This window comes from Rattus norvegicus, chromosome 20 (assembly GCF_036323735.1).
Source record: "Rattus norvegicus strain BN/NHsdMcwi chromosome 20, GRCr8, whole genome shotgun sequence".
NCBI lineage: Eukaryota > Metazoa > Chordata > Mammalia > Rodentia > Muridae > Rattus > Rattus norvegicus.
In genome coordinates this window covers 3591354-3610507 of record NC_086038.1, presented here as the reverse complement: position 1 = coordinate 3610507, position 19154 = coordinate 3591354, and the positions used below count along the sequence as shown (strand labels likewise).

Here is a 19154-nt window from a genome sequence, read left to right as displayed (position 1 = left end):
GGGGGTAAGGGTGGGGTGGGGAGCCAAGAGGGTCTGGAAGATGAACCGGGCCTCCTGAGGGAGGGTAGGCGGGGCTTCTGGTCTCCATGGAGAGCGCGCTGTGACTGAGCTGCAGGTGTGTGGGAGCTGTGGCTTTCAACAGTTGGGCGGGAAAGGAGATGTCATGGGTGATGAAAACCATAGCAATGGAAAAAACGGAGGAGACTCTGGAGTGAGGTGTGGAACCAAGTCTTATTAGGAAATGGCAGTCCAGAGCAGTGGTAGAGCCTTCCCCACCCCACCCTCGCACCCATTACGTTAGCCATCCCATATCCTCTCTGCGGGGCAGCGGCCTCTTGACCATCCCCATCCACGACCTTGCTTCCTTCCATCTGTCCTGGAGGCTACATCCCCACAGGTTCTTGCTCATTCCCTAGGATCACTTGAGGGCTTCTGCATGGCGGTTCAGGGCCTGAGAAAGGGCTGTCACGGCTCCCATCACACGGCCCAGCTCCCAGGTCTCAATCTGGTTTCGGAATCGCTGCAAGAATCGGTCAGGGTGCCATCGGACCTGCTGGACTCTTAAGTACCTCTTCAGAGCTCCCTGTTCCTCCAGTGGGGGACCCCTGGCCACCAAAGCTGCAGCCATGGCCTCTGGGTCCCCTCCACCAGGGCAGGGCCAGGGCACATCGCCAAAGCGCCAGAGGCTGCCCCTCCCTGCCCCTCGAGGGTGCTCTGCCCTAGGCCGGGCCCTGGGAGGCGCTGGCCCTCGGTCCCCTTGAGCCTCTTGGGCCCTCCTGGCTCGGCTCTCACACAGTTCCTTCTCCTTGACCCGGGCTCGCTCCCGGAAAAGCCGCTGCTCCTCCTCTTGCTGTCGCCAGCTGTGACTGGAGCCCTCAGCCCTTGGGGGTCGGCGGGATCCCTCTGCCTCCAGCTGCTGCCGCCGCTGCTTCTGGGCATGCTCTCGGGCCAGGCGCTCTGACCAGGCTGAGAAGGACTCGGGCTCCTGCGTCTCCCGGGAGGCATCATCTGTTTGGGAGGTGGGATGAGGTTGTTGGAGAGAGGCTGTGATTAGAGGATGTACAAGAAAGATAGGGAAACCAAGAGGCCATAGGCAGAGGGCCTGGAGAGGTCGACACAGGGCCAAAGAGGGAGGGAGGGCAGCTGCGGGTGGCAATTGGCTCCTCACCTTCAAACCTTCCGATGACCTCCTGCCACTCATCCTCCAGCTCGCCTTGTAGCTTCTGCCGCCATTCCCGCTCCTTGGAAACCTCCTCATCCTCTTCCTCTTCAGCAGAGTCCCAGGGAGGTCCCCAGCCTAGAATCTGCCCAGGAGTCTCCCCATCCTTATTCTTTATGCCCATGGCAGATGGGCATCGACTCAGCAGTGGCAGGAAGAAGTCCGTGTAAGCTGGGGGCAGATAGTGAGCAGAGTCAGCTGGGGCTCAACGGGGCTGCCATCTTGGATTCTCTTAACTCCTGGGTATGAGGAGGAACTGGACATCCACTAACAATCACATAAGGCATAGGTGTGGAGTTTAGAACGTTCTGACTTGTTCCCCACAGACAATCTCAGTTTGCTCCAAGTGTTACTATAGCAAATAACATTTTCTGGCCCCTGGCTCCTGCCACCTAGGACAACTTCAAATTCTTTTGACTATTTTTAAAAAAGGGCATTAGATCCCATTACAGATGGTTGTAGGCCACTGTGTGTGGCTGGGAATTGAACGCAGGAACTCTGGTAGAGCAGTCAGTGCTCTAACTGCCGAGCCATCTCCCCAGTCCTCTTTTGACTTTTTTGTTTGTTTGTTTGTTTGAAGCTATTATCACTATGTACTATTCCAAACTATAGTTCTCATCTAAAACTACGTATTAAGATTACCGCATCGGGCGTGGTGGTGCACACCTTTAATTTCAGTGCTCAGGAGGCAGAGGCAGTCAACCCTGCGAGTTCAAGGCCAGCCTGGTCTATAGAGTGAGTTGCAGGACAGCCAGGGCTACATGATTGACCCTGTCTCAAAAAATCCAAATAGGATACAATAATAACAATAAATACCTAAACACCATGTTTTGTGCCACTGCACACAAACATAGAAGTGACTTACTGCTTCTACCCAATAAACCTGAGTAAAACCACATGTGTTCAGCAGAGTTCTCCAGCCTTCCCCGAGGGAGTGAAGGGTGTCAATGACACACATGGGTGCTGCTAGCGGCAGAGCGAGCCCCTCCTCAATGTCAGTGGACAAGGGCAGGGAGCCAACACCTCGGGTGCCTGTTCCCCAGCCATTCTCAACAGGAAGACTATAAGGGGAGCCAAGTGCTACCGAGCCTGCTTCACCCTGCCCTCAGCCGGGACTACCAACTGCCCTGCAGGGGCCAGAAGCAGGTGAGTGGCCGGGCAGCATTCCTGCCCGTGGACCTATTTCAGAAGGAAATGGGAAACTAGGCCTTGCTGGTTCCAGGAAGTTCGTTCGCTTACCAGGAGGATGGCACAGTTGCAGAGCTGACCTGTAACTGCCAACAGGACGGAAGGACCTACACAGCTGGCCAAGGTGCCAAGCCACTCTGAAACCACATAAGGGCATAAGGGCGAGTGAGGGAGGCTTCCTGCTGTGATCGGCCACAAACCCTCCGGAGGAGCTGTCCCACTTAGCAAAGACCTCCCTGGCTTCCGCCCTTCACCTTCTTCCCATGAGGGCTCACTGCGGGTGTGACTGTATGGATCGTGTGAGGGCAGTGTGTGTTTATGTGAACAAGTGCATAGCATGTATGTGTTTGTGTGAGAGCGTGCAGTGTTTGAGAGTGTGAGCATGCAAAGTGTTTATGTGTGAGTGTCCTGTGTGTGTGTGTGTGTGTGTGTGTACCAGCACACACAGTCTAAGATGATAACTGCTAACAGTTTGCTGCCGTCCTCGAGTCCTGCCTCGGTCCATACAAATGCACACATGACAAGTCATTTGGAGCGGTGACCACACTATGCACATTTACTCAGAGGTATTTGCCCATCTTCACAATTTGCTTTTTTCTTCTTCTCTGAAACAACCAATTTATTTTATTGGCTATGGTATGGTGTGTGTGTGCGTGATTATATGTGAAAATGAGAGTGGGTTTTTAAGATTTATTTACTTATGTATGCGAGCACACTGTTCTGTCTTCAGACACACCAGAAGAGGGCATTAGACCCCATTACAGATGGTTGTGAGCCACCATGTGGGTGCTGGGAATTGAACTCAGGACCTCTAGGAGGGCAGTCAGTCCTCCTAACTGCTGAGCCATCTCTCCAGCCCGAGCATGTGTTTTGAGAGGGTCTCATATAGTCTAGCGTGTCCTAGAACATTCTGTAACTGCAGCCTAGCAGGTCTCACTACAGAATACTTGGGTTGCACATATCACATGTGGTAAAATGTCCAAGAGGCTGGCGCAGGAGCTGTCTGTCTTGGTATTTTTATGAGACAGAGTCTCACTGTGGAGCCAGGCTTCGGTGAACTAACAGCCCTTCCTCCTCACGGCCTGGTCATTTAGCATCCTTACTTTCCCTCAGGGACACAGAACTCTCCTCACCTGGGCTGTCAGATTGTGTCTCCAAAGCCTCAAACCTGCACGTGTGTGGACAAGGCGTGTCTGCTGAGGATGGATGCTCTGAGCTGGAACATGCATAGACTACCATGTGAGTGCATGACAACCTCTCATGTTGCTAAAAAATGGCTTTAGTAAGCCAGACATAGTAGTGGCACAGGCTTTTAATCCCAGTAATTGGGAGGCAGAGGCAGAGGCAGGGGCAGGGGCAGGGGCAGGGGCAGGGGCAGGTGGATCTTTGTAAGTTTGAGGACAGGCTGATCTACAGAGTGAGTTCCAGTTCCATCTCCCTGTCCCAGCCAGACTTCTGAACAGAGACCCCATGGGTGATAGGCAGCTGGGAGTCTCGTTTCCTCATCTGGTCTCCGCCATCACCGATCTTCCTAAAGCTAAAATGAAGTCACCAAGGAAATTTTGAAGAGAATTAAATACCATCCCCCTTTAATGATTTATTTATTTTATGTGTGTGATCAGACTGTCACCTTCTTCAGACACACCAGAAGAAAGCATCGGATCCCATTACAGATGGGTGTGAGCCACCATGTAGTTGCTGGGACTTGAACCCAAGACCTCTGGAAGATCAGCTAGTGCTCTTAACCAATGAGCTATCTCTCCAACCCCAAGAAATAAAAACTTTTAAAGAATAGATGGTGAGAAAATACAATGTTTTAACAGATAATATACTAGAAAAAAGACTTGCATATCTGTATGACTATGAAAACATCTCCAAAGGAAGAAGAATAAAGAAATGAGCAGGCTACTTGCAAATGAACACTAGTAACCAGGAAAATACGCGGGTCTCCACACAGCCCTGCTGTCCTGGGACTCACTCATGGGGAGTGGGTACAGTTGTGAACCGCCTAACTTGGGTGCTGGGAACTGAACCTGGGTCTTCTGCAGGAGCGCTGTGCTCTCGACCATTGAGCTGCCCTGTGCTCTTCACCACTGAGCTGCCTCTCCAGCCCCTAATCAACTCATTTAAAGCTCGTTAACATCTTCTCTTCCTGCTGCCTTCCCTGGAGGTTTGTGCCCCCATGTTTGCCAACACGCATTTCATACAGGGAAGCATATGTGAAAAGTTATGTGGAAGAAACTTTTTCCCTTAATGACAAAAGCATAAGCCTCTCCTCACCTCTGACAGCAGGGCACTTCCACTCAGAGAGAGGAGGGACCACACTGAAAAAGGAACAGGTTTGGGGGCTGGAACCTCAACACCACAGATAAGCAAACAACAAACTCCGCCCAGCTCCCCCATCCCAGCCAGACTTTCTGAACAAAGAGACCCATGGGTTACCCAAGGTTTACTCTCTCAGGGACAGTGAGCCCCAACTTACTGGCTAGTTATTTGTGTCTCTCTTTGAGGCCAGTCTGGCCTGACCAACAGGGTTTCACCCCATGAATCAGAGGTCCCTGTTCTTGGAGGGTTTAGGGCAAACCTCAGCCAAGTCAGCACTAGAAACAGAGAGGCCTGCTGCCCTCCCAAGAGGCCTTTTGGGCGAGCGCGCATCTCTAGTACATGATGGGCTTCATGACCACTGACTCACGCCGCCTAACCTCTATCTTCAACTTCTCAAAAAATGAAGCCAACAAAACCTTATTTTCCTTTGTAATGAAATCTGACTCGGCTGGCCACAGAACAACACGCCGTTTCAGCCCTGTCCCACAGCTGGATCTGCCATCGTTTTAAGAAAAAAAATCTCCCCTTCATGGCTTTAGCATGGGACCCAAACAGGTGCCTTCCATACTGGTCTCCCTTGAACTCAGCCTAAGGTGATATCCTTGATGGCCACACAAGGTCCCACTTAACCTCCAGCTTCTCCGAGACCAGCACCCCTCCACCTGGTGACTGCACCCCACCTTCTCCTCTGCAGAACCCCTCCTTCCAACTGCACCTCTCCCTCATCCACACATTAAAAAACTTCAGGTAGGAAACCCAGAGAACAACTACCAGACCCCAACATCTGTGCCCTGGACAGAGGCTGAAACACTATCTGGGACTCTCCTCAGCCCTGACAAGACCTGCCCCAAACACAACTGCTCTAGGTCCAGTCTGCCATCCCTGGACCCAACAGAATCTCCAGTCCCCACCACTGGACAGCCTTCCCTTCCCCTCCTCCCCTCTATCCCTCTCTTTCTCTCCTCTCCCTGTCCTCTAAGGAAACCCAACAACTTGCTATTTCTTTCTTTTTTTTTTTTAGGGAACAACTGCATCTGGAATCTAAAACTTGCAACTACAAAGTCAACACACAACACTGTTGCAATACTGTACGCTCTGTTTCCTGTCTGGGGCTTAAGCTGAGACAATTCCCGCCCAAGGTCAATTGTTACCCTCCCCAGCTTTGACAGGAATGAAATACTCTGTAATTCTTTAACTCAACATATTTTTTTTAAAGCATAAAAAGAGCTTAAAAAAAAAAATCCAAGCAGTAATAAAGACTCAGGACAGACAAGAGCCTCCTAGTCAGCTATCAAGTCTGCAGTGATGCCAAGGGCTACCTCTGGTTAGGAAGTAAGAAGAGAGTACACAGGAGTACACAGAGGCAGTGAGTGGAGAGGCATTCTGGGTGAGGAAGGTGGAAAGGAAAAGGGTATTTTTAGTTAAGAAGGTCTGCATGTGTAAATCAAGATTCTCCTAAGGTGAAATGACTAGACTTTTCCAAAATGGAAAAGATAAGACGAGAGTAAAACTAACACTTACGAGTGTGCACAGGGCGGTCCCAGTCAGTCACAAGGCCTGCACGACAGAGCTCGAAAGCGGTTGCGAGCTGCCTGTTAGGGCACTGAAACCCCATGCAGTGCAGCACACCAGCCCACAGCTCAAGTCTAACCTCTGCCTCCCACAAGCATCTCCTGAGATGCTGCTGCCTGGAGCACTGACCAAAGCTGCCTTCAAGTGACAGCCCCTTTGTCTTGGCCATGAAGACTATTTTCTGCCAGTCTGTCAGGCTTTTTGTTACTTTGAAGGCTGAATTTTAACAAAGCCAGGGTTTTGCTCATTTGTTTTCAAGCCAGGTGCAGGCGCACAGATCTTTCATCCCAGCACTGGAGAGGCAGAGGCTCTGTTTATTCCAGGATAGCCTGTTCTACACAGTGAGTTCCAGAACAGCCAGCACTATGTAGAGACCCTGTCTCAGAAGACGACAACAGCAAAACTAAGAGATGACGATGATGATGATGACGACGACGACAATGACAATGACTATGATGAAGAAAGTATTAGCACAAAGCAAAACCTGCCACCTCCTCCCCTGGGGTCTCACCCTCCTCTTCTCAGGGGAGCCTGTGCTCCAAAGACCTCGGCCACCATTCAGATGCTTGGCTGCAGCCATATCAGGTATTAAGTACCAACAGCTGTTGACTTCAAGAAACGACTCAATGGGTTTACCTCTCCAAGACCGTGTTTTTCAGAGCACGCTTGAGGAGAGGTGCAAGGCAGCTAGCTGCCGTAGAACACTTCTCAAAAGGGATCCCAAGTACCCACATGAGCCAGTGAGATCTTGGGCCCAGGGCAGCTCCTGGTTTTGGAGAGGTCCAAGAGGTCCATGGTTACCATGAGGCTCACCCTCACCCTGGCCTATGTTCCATCCGCCTTCCCTTCCCAACACTGCCATAAAAATGTCCCCGAGATGTTGTCTCAGCACAGCTGGGCTGCCACACCCTCCTTGGGCTCAGCCTGCACCGCCTGCTCTGTGCCCCAGCTTTGACACACAATCCTCGATTGCTCCTGGGTCTCAGGGCCCCTCCCTTCTAGAGCCTGTGCAGTGTAGAACTGTGACAGGGAAACTAAGAAGCTGAGGTTCATGCACATGCGCCCTGATCACCAGGTCTAGGAGACCCTGGGTGGTAAAAACTAACTGCATCAGAGGTCTCGTCTGTGACACAAGCCCTGGATCTGACTCCCTGCTCCCTTCAGTCTGTCAGAGACCCGGTCTTCATTCCCAGTGTCACTGAGAACAAGCAAGGTCCTCCAGAGCCACCTTCTTGCTGTTCGCCCTCAATCTTCTAGAAAGGGGGAGGGGGCAAATCTAACAATAAAGGGACCTCACCCGGCTGTACTCCAGACTCAGCCGTTTCGGTCCACCCGCCCAGCCACACTTTGAACTCACCTCAGCCCTTCCAAGCCCTTCAGGGTTGGCCCTTCTTCTACGATCTCTTAGACCAGAGGCCAACTGCTGTCCCCATGCGCCATGCCACTGGACCAGGGTGAGAACAGCTGAGTCTGATTGCACCTTTTGGGGAGCACTTCACATTCGCACAAACTGGGAACTGGATTTACCATAAAATCCTCCCTCCCTCCTGCCTTTAACCCCAGCACTCGGAGGCAGAAGCAGGAAGATCTTTGAGTTCAAAGCCAGCCTGATCTATAGAGTGAGTCCCAGGACAGCCTTGGCTACACAGAGAAACCCTGTCTCAAAAAAACCAACCGAACATCCAAAAGACAACCAACTCTCTCTCAGGACAGAAGACCCTTCAGAGTCCCGTGGCCAGGGCCCGGTCAGCTCCTGTCTTCTGACTGCAGCTACAGTGCAGCCACACTGTAAGGTCTGTCGCTTGGTCTGCGTCTGGAGGGAGGCCTGTTCTAGTCAGAGCTCCTGCAGCCCATTCCTGTACGCTGCTTGGAGATGCTTCTCTTCTTTTAGGGAGCAGCAGGTGAAACCCATCTTCAAACACCCCCAGACACTAGTGAGCAGCCGAGGTGATTTCTCTCTCCTTTCTGAGCTCCAATGATACCATTTTTGAAACTCATTTTAAAAAATAATTTGTTCTTAGGTTTTATGTGTCTGAGCGTCTTCCCAACATTTATGTATATACATCATGTGGGAACCTGATGCTTGCTTCTGAGGTCAGAAGAGGGGTCAGATCCCCCAGGTGCTGGGAACTGAACCTGGGTCTTCTGCCAGAGCAACAGTGCTTAACTGAGTAGCCCGCTCTCCAATTCAAGCCCCGTCTTTCTCTGCCTCTCAGGCATCACGGGACTCATGTCTGGTTCTTCCCCTAAGGAGACCTCTTATCTGGGCGGTCTCGCCTTTACCCCAACATTTCAGGCTCCCTAGACAGATGTGGGGTTTCTTTCCATCCCAATGGTCACTGCTGCACGCACACACACACACACACACACACACACACACACACACACACTCTCACTCGCATACCCCCCCAATGTCCTCCATCTTCCCACAGGCTCTGTGTGATGCTGGCCTTGGACGAGGGGATGCTCACCATTATTTTGCTCATATTCTGTTGTCTTAAGGAATCAGCTCTTCACCTAGAAGGCGCCATCTTTGCCCGATGGTCTGAGACTCTCAAAACCTCTCAAGAAGGAGACATGGCTACGACACACATGATCCTGTTCAGGGACAGCTCTAACGTTCGCAGCTTTCATATTCTAACTTACAATATTTGCAAGTCTCAGTACTGCATGGCCCTCCCCTGCGGTCCTCCCCGAGGTCCTCCCTGGTGTTCAGATGATTCTCACCCCTTCATCCAGCCAGGAACAATGCAGCTGCCGTGGTCTAACTCAGGGGTCTCTCTCGCCAGCCTCCTGGGTGGGGCACCTCCTAGCAGCAATTTTAGGTGTCTGGCCTCCCTTAGCTCTCATGAACCCTCTGTTTTTCATTCTGCTGTGTGTCTTTGGCCCTTGCTTACTAAACCTGGTGGTAAATCAATGTCTTCCTGATTTTAGGTCTCTTGGTTCCAGACGGTGATGCCTCAGGGAGAACGGCCGCTGCGTAAACACGGATGCCGCCTCCCACCACCCAGGAGCCCCTGCTCTGCTGTCACCATCTGACCTCTGGTCCCCTTCAACAGCAACTCCACCTCCCCCTTCCAACAAAGTTAATATCCCATGGTCTCATGACTCTGTGACAGATCAGCACTGCCAGCAAAGCAAGGGCTGCACTCAGCCCTGACACAACTCCAGACGATGGCCTCCCTCTCCTGTGAGCCTCATGCGTAGGGGTGTGCGGGTGCTGCTCTGTGATGGCTCGTTGCCCAGGACAGGGCTCAAGCGAGGCTGCTGCTGTCTTTGAGCAGGACCACAAAGAATTAACTTTGGGTCTGGAAGAACACAATACTGATAAAGTGCTTGCCACGGAAATCTGAGGACTCGAGTTTGCATCCCCAGCACCCACATCTGCAATCCCAGCCCCAGCAGCACACACCTGCACTCACGGTCACAGCAGCACACACCTGTACTCGCAGTGACAGCAGCACACACCTGCACTCACAGTCACAGCAGCACACACCTGCACTCACAGTCACAGCAGCACACACCTGCACTCACAGTCACAGCAGCACACACCTGCACTCACGGCACAGCAGCGCACACCTGCACTCGCAGTGACAGCAGCGCACACCTGCACTCACAGTGACAGCAGCACACACCTGTACTCAGTCACAGCAGCACACACCTGTACTCAGTCACAGCAGCACACACGTGCAATCCCACTTCTCCCACCGCAAAGTAAGAGGTGGAGTTGGGAGTCCATAGAGACTCATGGGCCAGGCAGCCCGGTTGACAGGGTTGAAAAACAAACAAGACCCTGTCTCAAATACAATGGAAGCTGAGGACCAACGGCCAAGAGTATCCTCTGATCTCAACACACAGATGGAAAAAGAAAACTAAATTCTAAAGGGGGAAGACCTAATGATCTGGGCTGCAGTGACCTCAGGGCCTCACAACAGTGCCACAGAGAATTCTTTTTTTTTTTTCTTTTTTTTTTTTTTTTTTTTTGGTTCTTTTTTTTTTTGGAGCTGGGGACTGAACCCAGGGCCTTGTGCTTCCTAGGCAAGCGCTCTACCACTGAGCTAAATCCCCAACCCCCAGAGAATTCTTTAATGAGCAGGCTTAGGCCGTCAGGGGTCAGACCCCTAGTCACTCATGACAGCTTGGGACTGTAAGAAATAACTCGGGCTGGAGAGATGGCTCAGTGGTTAAGAGCACTGGCTGCTCTTCCAGAGGTCCTGAGTTTAAATCCCAGCAACCACATGGTGGCTCACAACCATCTGTAGTGGGGGATCTGATGCCTTCTTCTGATGTGTCTGAAGACAGCTACAGTGTGCTCACATACATAAAATAAATAAATCTTAAAACAACAACAACAACAACAACAACAGTAACAGTAACAGTAACAAACCCAACTTATACTGTGACATGTATCCCCTAGTAAAGGAATATAGACCTGAGCTGGCATGAGCCAACACAAGTGTCCATTGTGCGAGATCTGAATGACCAGGGCACCATGGTGTGAAGACACTTCCTGATGCCAAGTGCAGACAGCCTCTCTCTACTGTCTGCCTGCAGCAATAAATTCTCTTCTGCGGTGCCTTCTGTCTCTGGCACCCCAACCCCATGGCAGGGTTTCTTGTAGCTCAGGATGGCCTTGAATTGCCTATGTAGCCAAGGCTGGCCTTGAACTTGTAATCCCCCTGCCTTGGCCTCCTAGGTGCTAGGATTACAGGCCTAGGTGCAACCATGCCCGTGCTCTGGTAAACTCTTTCACCACCCACTTCCCGACAGGGCAAGGATTGTGAAACCTGTGCTAGGGTCACTTAAGACAACTGTGGCCGAGGTGACAGGTCTGTGGGTGTGCAGAATGCAAGGCTGGAAGGACAGGTGGAACATAAATTGTGCCCAGTCATTCTGAAACAAGGCCACCTCTGGCCTCCACTGTGCAGATCAGGGAGGTAGTGGATGCTGTCTGCTGCCACGCCCACAGATCAGAAGCACGGTGAGGAAGACACAAACACGAAACAAGCCTGGAGGCTCGGGCCTGCGCCCCAGTCAGGAATACCACAGAATACCAGTCAAGAGGCTGCACAGCAGCCGCTGTCTCAAATGAGAAGAGAGAAAGGGAGGCTGCAGGACTGAGGCTCGGTGCTGGCTCCCACTGGTATTGGGGACCTGGTGTTGGATCAGCAGAGAGAGTCAGATTTATCTCTTTGAGTTTGTGGACAGCCTGGTTTAAGGCTACGGAGAAAGACTATGTCTCAAAACCCCAACAAACCAGCAAGCCAAACCCCAAAGAAGATCAAAGCAAACCTTAAACCCCAAGCCCAAACATCAGAATGATGGCTTTTTTTCTCCCCCAAACCCTGAGAGAACTACACCGCTTGTCAGAGTCCACTCGTGCTTGCTCTGTGCAGCATGGCCACTGCTTGACACATGCTTTACTGATGGGTCCCTCTGACAGGTGAAACTGTTCTCCCATGATGTCCAAAAAGAAGAAAAAAAAAAAACCTAAAGTGTTAGACCTCTTCTGGTCTCCTACTGTGTGTGATAAACCTGCCTAGTCACTTCAGTGATCTGGGGCACCACTCTGACCTAACACAGGAATCGAGGGGTGACTCCTGCAGAAGGTTCAATCACTTCATCTGCTCAAAGAAGTAATGATTCAAATTATTTTCAAAGCAGCGGGAAGCTGAATGAGATGGAGACGCTGGGGCTAGAGCGCCACCTGGCGGCATGAGGCGAGGGAGCAGTGTGGCGGGAAGCGTTTCCTCTTTGGAACATTGTAACCTCTCAACGGAGGCATCCAGACAAGTACCCCAACCTCCCCAGGAAGGCCTCACTTTCGCCACGGTGTATTAAACTTTTCACAGGCTCCTCAGAACTCAATACAAAGGTGGACGTACCTACTCCACCATTAGGAGCTACTCAGCCAAGTTTACCTGAACTGCACAGACAGAGCGTACTTATCACCCAGCAGAGTTGCAGCTATTTCCAGGTGAGGTTCACGAGGTCAACTAAACAAGCTCCCGAGGTAAGTGTGCAGGACTCAGGATTTGCACTGCACTGTTACCACCCAGGGAGCTGTCTCTTAAACTGTAGCCGGCAGCTGAACCATATGTAGCTATGCCTCTCCTGAAAGCTTACCTAAGAATACTTTAAGTGCTAAAATGACCTTAGGTAAACTGACGGCTATAAGCTCTTACCGGTAAACTGGGCTCTGGTCCAGCCTTAAATCCCTGTACAATGTGACTCTGAGCTAAAGGTTAACTGCCCTACCATTTAACTGCTACCTCTTTGCGTCTGTAAGCAAAGTTGCTGGCTGCAGATGTCCCGAGCTGTGTTTAATTGCATTTTTGCCCTGGAAAACTCAAACTGGAGGGCAAAGCTGCTTCTGGCTTGCTACTCCGCTCGGAACAGTCTGCAAGACTTTCAAGGAATCTTGGAACTTTCTCTTCTTCAGGTACTCCATAATAAAACCAGCTGGGCAGCTGCAGCCTGTACTTTGCAAACTTTTTCTTTGAGCTAAAAAACCAAAACAAAGCAACCTATGTAAAGCCCACCAACCTGCTTGTGTTAAAGGGTTTTGGTTTTGGTTTTGCTTGAGGAGAGGCTAAGCTGGAGATGAGTAAGCAGGGTGGCTGACGTTCACGATCTCCTGTGGTCAGAAGGCCCTCTCACGATGGACGGGCCTCCCCTCTGGTCCTAGTCAGGAAGCTGCTCTCCAGGGAACTGCTTTTGCTGTCACTGCAGAGGCAACACCTTCCATTTGTTTTCAGGACTATGGGATTTGGCAAAACTCATCTAGAAGTACAAGGTCTGGGTCTAGGTCAAGCGGTTGGGGGAGTAGGGGCAGGTGAGCACAAGGTTTTGGTAGAAAACATGAGTGTTAACCTCAGTGAGATAAAACTTGTCACCGCAGCCTCTGGAGGTTAGAATTGCTCGATGGCTTTTTCTCTTCACTTTTTAAGATTCTTAGGCCCCGCCCAGAATGGCCTTGAGGTGAACCTAGAGCTCCTGAGGCTGGGACTACGGTAGTACCACTGTGAACTTCCTGTCTTTCTAGGTGGTTATGTTGTTTCTGGGCTGGTTATCTTCCCATAGCACAAACAACACAAAAAGGCTGTCTGCACTCTGAAGCCATAACCGAGGACTTGTGATGCTTGGCTGTTATTTTGCGACAGGGTCTCTCTAATGTGGCTCTGGCTAGCCTGGAACTCACTATGTAGATCAGACTGGCCTTGAGCATGCAGAGAGACCTGACTGCCTCTGCCTCCAGAGGGGCTAATTAATGCCTGCACCACCAGCTTCAGTTAGATTTTTGTTACAGAATTTTGGTGAGAAGGAGGGAAACTGGTGGCCAGGTATGTGTCAAGGAACATGACTCGGGCATAAATAACACCTCCCAAAAGTTTAACGTCCTCTGGCCATCCCAGCTGATCATGTGACAACAGACGGCATGGATACTTTGTAAGACATCTGTGGCATATTACAAAGGTTGCCATTGTTGTAACTGTGCAGAGAGAAGCGTACTAATCTGGGGGAGGAGGGGACGGTGGGTGGGGCCAGCTCCTTGTTGCTGGGATCTGACCCGGAGCTGTCAACTTCATGTAAAGAAAGCTGCAAGGTGCGGGCTGGGTGTGCCGACACAAGCCTACGATCTCAGATCTGGGGATGCTGAGGCCAGCCTGAGATACCCAGCAAGACCCTGACTCAAAAACAAAAGCAACCACACCACACTAACACAGACGCACTTGCACGCCTCTTAGTTGATAAACTTATCTGTTACTAGAAAGGCGTGGTTTCGTACCAACCAGGTCAATGGCTTCAACAGTTCCCAAGGACCAAATAACTAGTTGACTTCCCAACTATTTTTGTTGTGTGAGACAGGGTCTCTCTCTATGTAGTCCTGGAACTCACTTGTGTAGACAGGATACTTACAGAGATCCTCCTGCCTCTACTTGCCGGCGTCAAAAGCCTGTGCCACCACACCAGGCCTTTATTTCCCAACTGTTAACTGGCTTTCAGTTCAGATCTGGCTAGCTTCTCAAGGCCAGTTCCTACAGACTCACCATTAGGGCCCTGGCGGGCAGCAGCATGCAGCGCCGTGTCCCCATGGCGGTCCTGGTGGGCAGGGTCGGCGCCAAGACGCAGCAGCAAGCACAGGGCAGGGGCATCGTGGCGGGCACAGGCCCTGTGGAGAGGCGGGGGCTGCCCAGCATCCACATCAAGGCCGGGATGTCGCTGGAGGAGAGCCTGGGCTCGCACCAGCCGTCCTGCAGACAAGTACCGCCTGAAGCGTCGCTCTCGGCGGTGCCGGCGGGAAACGGAGGCCATGGAACTCTGGGGCTGAGGAAGAAGTGGGAAACGGCAGCGGTGAGGACCCAGTTCGGCTCTTTCTCCAGTTTCTCCCTTTACCTCCCATTCCCTCCCCCTCGCATCTCCAGCAAGAGATAAGGCCTATTCGAAACTCTCATCCCTTAGCAGATGACAAGTTTGGGGCGGGGGTGGGGTGGAGTTGGGGGCTGGGGGGCGGGTCACAGACTTAATTTTTGATGTTAATTTCTTGAGAAAATGATACATAGTTGTTTTAAGGCTTCAGAGCCCAAGAAAAAAGTTAATTCTGAACTTTGGACAGGAAAAAAAAATCAAGTAAGGCCAGACGGGGTAAATTTTCATTAGCCACAAATCTGAAGAAAAGTCACGAATTCAAAGAGCGATCTAGAAATGGAATATAATGTACCCGACAGACAGACGTAGAGGCTTCTTCCTCTGGGGCCTGGGGGGAGGGGTTACTCATCAGACCTGCTCCCCGCCCCCCTCAAGGACCCTCAGAGACGGAGGCCGGAGGCCTGGGTTTAAGGACGCTCGGAGAAGGGAGGTGTGGAGGGAGGAGGCACGCAAGGCTGCAGGAAATGGCGCAGGCACACGCGCAAGTGTCGGGCGGAAATGAACTGTGTGGCTCCCATCCCGGAAATTGTTCCGCCCCGACTGGGTGACTCATGATTAGGCCTCCGGAGGGGAAACAAGACAATTTGCGATATAGGTTCCACCTGCAAGCCGAAGATTAGAGGCGAGGTTCCGAAGGGAGGCGGAGGCAGACCTGGTCTACAGGGGGAGCTGCCGCAACAGCCAGAACTATGGAGAGAAACCCTGTCTCAAAACACCCCCCCCCCCATCTAATCACAATTAGGCCAAGTATATGGGTAAATCCAAAAAGAAAAACACATGAGTAGACACTAACAAGGCAAACGTAGGACAGGGTAGGGGGATGTATGCAGACGTTCTGTTTTGGGGGGGGGTGGGGTGTCTAAAGAGAAGATGGAGGCTGAAAAGCGGGGGAAGGGCGGAGGGAGGCGTGGAGACACAGAGTTGGGAGTGATAAGTGAAACCCAGCGTACTGTGCCCAAGCACATCCTTACCTTCCCACACCATTCTCATCGCCTTTGTGTTGTGTCTCCTTCGAGACCACCAATCAAGATCTCCTCCCACCCAAACGCTGCCCTCCGCTTCCCCCAGCCCCATCTCTATGGACCCTGGTGACACGGAGAGGCCCTGCACCTGCTGCGTAGTGAGCACAGGGCTGGTCTCTGCTGCCCTCGGGCGGCCGTTTAGGATACTACATCAGTGAGGTTCGAGAGGAGGACCAGTCATCGGTGTGAGGATGAGACACCCACCCGGTGCAGGAGACTGAGTGAAAACGGGAGCACTAAGACCCAGGGGGAGTGGAGGATCGCATCAAGGGACCGGAGGAGTAGGCGCTGGAGGGTGGGAGCCGACTGGTACCTTGGTCGCCTTCGGAACAGCATCTTCTCTAGTGACAAAAATGGCCAGTCAGTCCCAGGGTATCCAGCAGCTCCTCCAGGCTGAGAAGCGGGCAGCGGAGAAGGTGGCCGATGCCAGGAAGAGTGAGCCACCTCTTTCCTCTCTTAGGAGTCTGGAAGGAGAATTTAGGGATACGGAATAACAGACATTTGAGTCCCAAGGACAATGAGGTCAGATCGGGGGACTGAGACTATTAGGATAGAAGAAACGGGTGGGTTTTACAGTCTAGCATTTGACGGGAGACTGAATAACTTTCTGGAGGGTAGTGATCCCACGAATACACCTGTGTGTGTGTGTTTGTGTGTGTGTGTGTGTGTGTGTGTGTGTGTGTGTGTGTGTGTATACTCACTGTCCTTCTGCCTCTAGGGAAGGCCCGGCGACTGAAGCAGGCGAAGGAGGAGGCTCAAATGGAGGTGGAGCAATACCGCAGGGAGCGAGAGCAGGAGTTCCAGAGCAAGCAGCAGGCGGTGAGTTGTGGAGAGAGCAGGGATGGACTCACCCCAGTGCAAATTGTGGGTGCCTCTTGTAAGATGTATGTAGGTGACTCAACGAGAAGTTAGGGTGTCTGAGAGCTGAGAAGGCCCTGACAGGGACCACACATTGGTAAAGCTTTGACAGTTATCTGTAAGGTCTGGGGGTTTTAAAGGGTACATGAGACTTGTGGGGGCAGCCTTCACAGTCTGTGTGGAGTGTGGAAACCCTGATGGTGGGGACAGTTTTGTGGTCATTGTGGTGAGGAGGTGGGGATTTTACAGTCTCAGAAGTAGCGATTATGCTGACCTGCTTGGTGTCTACATGTTTTTGTGGGGTGGGAATAGTTTTGAAAAGGCTTCCCAGACCTCATTCAGGATCCTTCCTTCTACAAGCGGGACCTTCCTTTCTCTGTGTCTGCTTTTTCTTCTTTCTCTCCTCCACTCCCTCCCCCTCCCCCAGGCCATGGGCTCTCAGGGGAACCTGTCTGCTGAGGTGGAGCAGGCCACGAGACGTCAGGTTCAGGGCATGCAGAGCTCCCAGCAGAGAAATCGGGAGCGAGTCCTGACTCAGCTTCTTGGCATGGTCTGTGACGTCAGACCCCAGGTCCACCCCAACTATCGGATTACTGTCTAGAACCCTTGCTTAGGGACACATCCCTAGAGTGACTCCTTCTATCAGCAAAACCACCCGTGTCGCATGCACAGAGCCCTGGGCTCAATCCATAGCACCATCCCCCACCTACCGCCAAATCTACCTGGCAGGTTCTAATATTCTCCCCATGAGACGTACAAATAGCCTGTTCAGACCGGAATCTCTGCGTCCCATGACATCTACTGGAATTATACTAACGAATGTCCAAGCCATCCCCACCAGATGGATCCCTCTGAGAAATGTATGTCGTGGTGATGGGGAGTGTGAAAAGCACCCTGATTTCAGAGCTGGCCGACTTCTGTTCCTCTCTCACCCCTGTTCCTTGCTGGCTGCACAACTGGGACAAGCTGTTTAACCTGGAAGCCTCGGTGTCCTCATCTTTGTAGCTGGAGTGACAGTGACAATGGATTGCTTTGTAAGGAGGCTGCCTCGAGTCATCCTATGAGAGTTCAGCATAGTTCCAGATGGGTAGTGGCTGTGGTTGGATAAATGGCTAGCCTGTACTACGACCGCACTCTGCTTGCCTGCCAGAATCCTAATTCTGTTTCCTGACATTCTAGCTTTGCTTAGTCACTGTAACTCTAGTAATCCTCTGAGAAATTTGTTTCTCCGGCTCTCCCCTGGCATATCGTGTGTGCCCCCTGAGCAGTTGAATAACAATGTCATTTAGCCCCTCTCTCAGAATTCCAAATATATATGGAACCTCTTAGCACCTCTCTTTGTTGCTCCCAAGCTGGTCTTTCTCATGGGTGCCTCCCTTTTCATCTGTTTCCCCAAAGCTTGCTGCTTCCTGGAGCTGAAGAGATCTGTGACATTCATGCATGCATTCCTTTCTTTGCCCTCAACACCTCTCCTCCCTATGTAACAGTGGAGTGTCAATAAAATCCCGGTGAATGAGTCAGTTGTCAGTGAAAGCAGACGCCTTTTGCCTCACCATTGCTCATTTTGGTTCACTGGCCTCAGAGTTCTGCATTTATATGGTTTCCAAAACACTGCAAAGGGGCTGCCCCGGAAGACTGGCACCACCATGCCTGGCCTGACATTATGTTTGGGTATTGGCTCTCATTACGTATCTGATGATAAGGTCATTGTGACCCTGGAGCCTAGGATAGCACTTGGCACACGATCCGATCCGCAGTTGCCAAATACTTTGGAATAAAAAGATGCTCGGGGGTGGGACACTGTTGGTCTTTGATGCCAATTCTTGTATCGGTTCTTTTCACAACTCATGTCACCCCAAACTTGAATCAATGAGGTAACCTATAGTCCTTTTTTTTTATTTTTAAAAATTTATTTATTACATATAAATAAATACACTGCAGCTGTCTTCAGACACACCAGAAGAGGGCATCAGATCTCATTACAGAAGGTTCTGAGCCACCATGGGGTTGCTAGGAATTGAACTCAGGACCTCTGGAAGGGCAGTTGGTGCTCTTAACCGCTGAGCCATCTCCCCAGCCCCCTATAGTCCTTTCTTACATGACTTTTCTGTAGGGAGACATTAACAAAAGCCTAGACAAATAAGTCAGTCATGAGACACTAAAGAAGTTTTATCACCCAAGTCTCGCCTGGCACACCAAGGGGCTCATGGGACTTATTGGCAGTATTGTGGATGATAGGTTTCTTACAGGAGTGAGACTGGAGCAGCTTTGCATCAAAGAGTTGTCCATCACCATTTCCTCTACATGACTTGTACATAGAACCCCCAAAGAGAGTCCTGTCACCAGTAGCTGTTTACTGGTGACATAATCTGGGAGAAAGGGTCGTGTACTGCAACTTTGTTCTGAATTTCATGAGCCTTCTCCACTCTCATCAGGAGGGAATGTTTTAATTCAGAGGAAAGAGCTATAGAAAAGCAAGCAGATTTTTAAAGAGGAGGGGCACACTTGATGGGAAATTGGGGCGCTTACACCCTGGTGTT

The 19154-nt window shown here is 51.3% G+C and overlaps 2 protein-coding genes across 4 annotated transcripts; one reads left to right on the top strand and one right to left on the bottom strand.

The window, feature by feature from the left end:
- Window positions 1-212: 212 nt before the first annotated feature.
- On the bottom strand, window positions 213-15189 carry Nfkbil1 (NFKB inhibitor like 1). The gene is made up of 4 exons (NM_212509.2): window positions 15027-15189; window positions 14356-14632; window positions 1169-1390; window positions 213-1008 (listed from the first exon to the last, which is right to left on the bottom strand). Exons 1-4 carry the CDS (start codon window positions 15081-15083, stop codon window positions 419-421), a joined length of 1146 nt encoding a protein of 381 aa, NP_997674.1. The 5' UTR covers window positions 15084-15189; the 3' UTR covers window positions 213-418.
- Atp6v1g2 (ATPase H+ transporting V1 subunit G2) lies at window positions 14522-18134 on the top strand. Of its 3 annotated transcripts, none has more exons than XM_008772735.4 (3): window positions 14522-14659; window positions 16475-16575; window positions 17042-18130. In XM_008772735.4, the coding sequence occupies exons 2-3, from the start codon at window positions 16516-16518 to the stop codon at window positions 17213-17215; spliced, it is 234 nt and encodes a 77-aa protein (XP_008770957.1). In that variant the 5' UTR covers window positions 14522-14659; window positions 16475-16515; the 3' UTR covers window positions 17216-18130. The 3 variants fall into 3 exon arrangements, with proteins under 3 accessions (XP_008770957.1, NP_997655.1, XP_038954849.1); NM_212490.2 differs by lacking the exon at window positions 14522-14659 and adding an exon at window positions 15921-16191 and having other exon boundaries at window positions 17042-18134; XM_039098921.2 differs by lacking the exon at window positions 14522-14659 and adding an exon at window positions 16260-16278.
- Window positions 18135-19154: the final 1020 nt, after the last annotated feature.

Coding starts and splice junctions, on each gene's coding strand:
- Nfkbil1 (NM_212509.2), bottom strand. CDS start 15,083: ATGAGTAACCCCTCCCCCCAGGCCCCAGAGGAAGAAGCCTCTACGTCT. Junction 14,633..15,026: donor CCTCTACGTCTGTCTGTCGG/GTACATTATATT, acceptor CTTCTTCCTCAG/CCCCAGAGTTCCATGGCCTC. Junction 1,009..1,168: donor GGTCATCGGAAGGTTTGAAG/GTGAGGAGCCAA, acceptor CCTCCCAAACAG/ATGATGCCTCCCGGGAGACG.
- Atp6v1g2 (NM_212490.2), top strand. CDS start 16,110: ATGGCCAGTCAGTCCCAGGGTATCCAGCAGCTCCTCCAGGCTGAGAAG. Junction 16,192..16,474: donor GGTGGCCGATGCCAGGAAGA/GTGAGCCACCTC, acceptor TTCTGCCTCTAG/GGAAGGCCCGGCGACTGAAG. Junction 16,576..17,041: donor TCCAGAGCAAGCAGCAGGCG/GTGAGTTGTGGA, acceptor CCCCTCCCCCAG/GCCATGGGCTCTCAGGGGAA.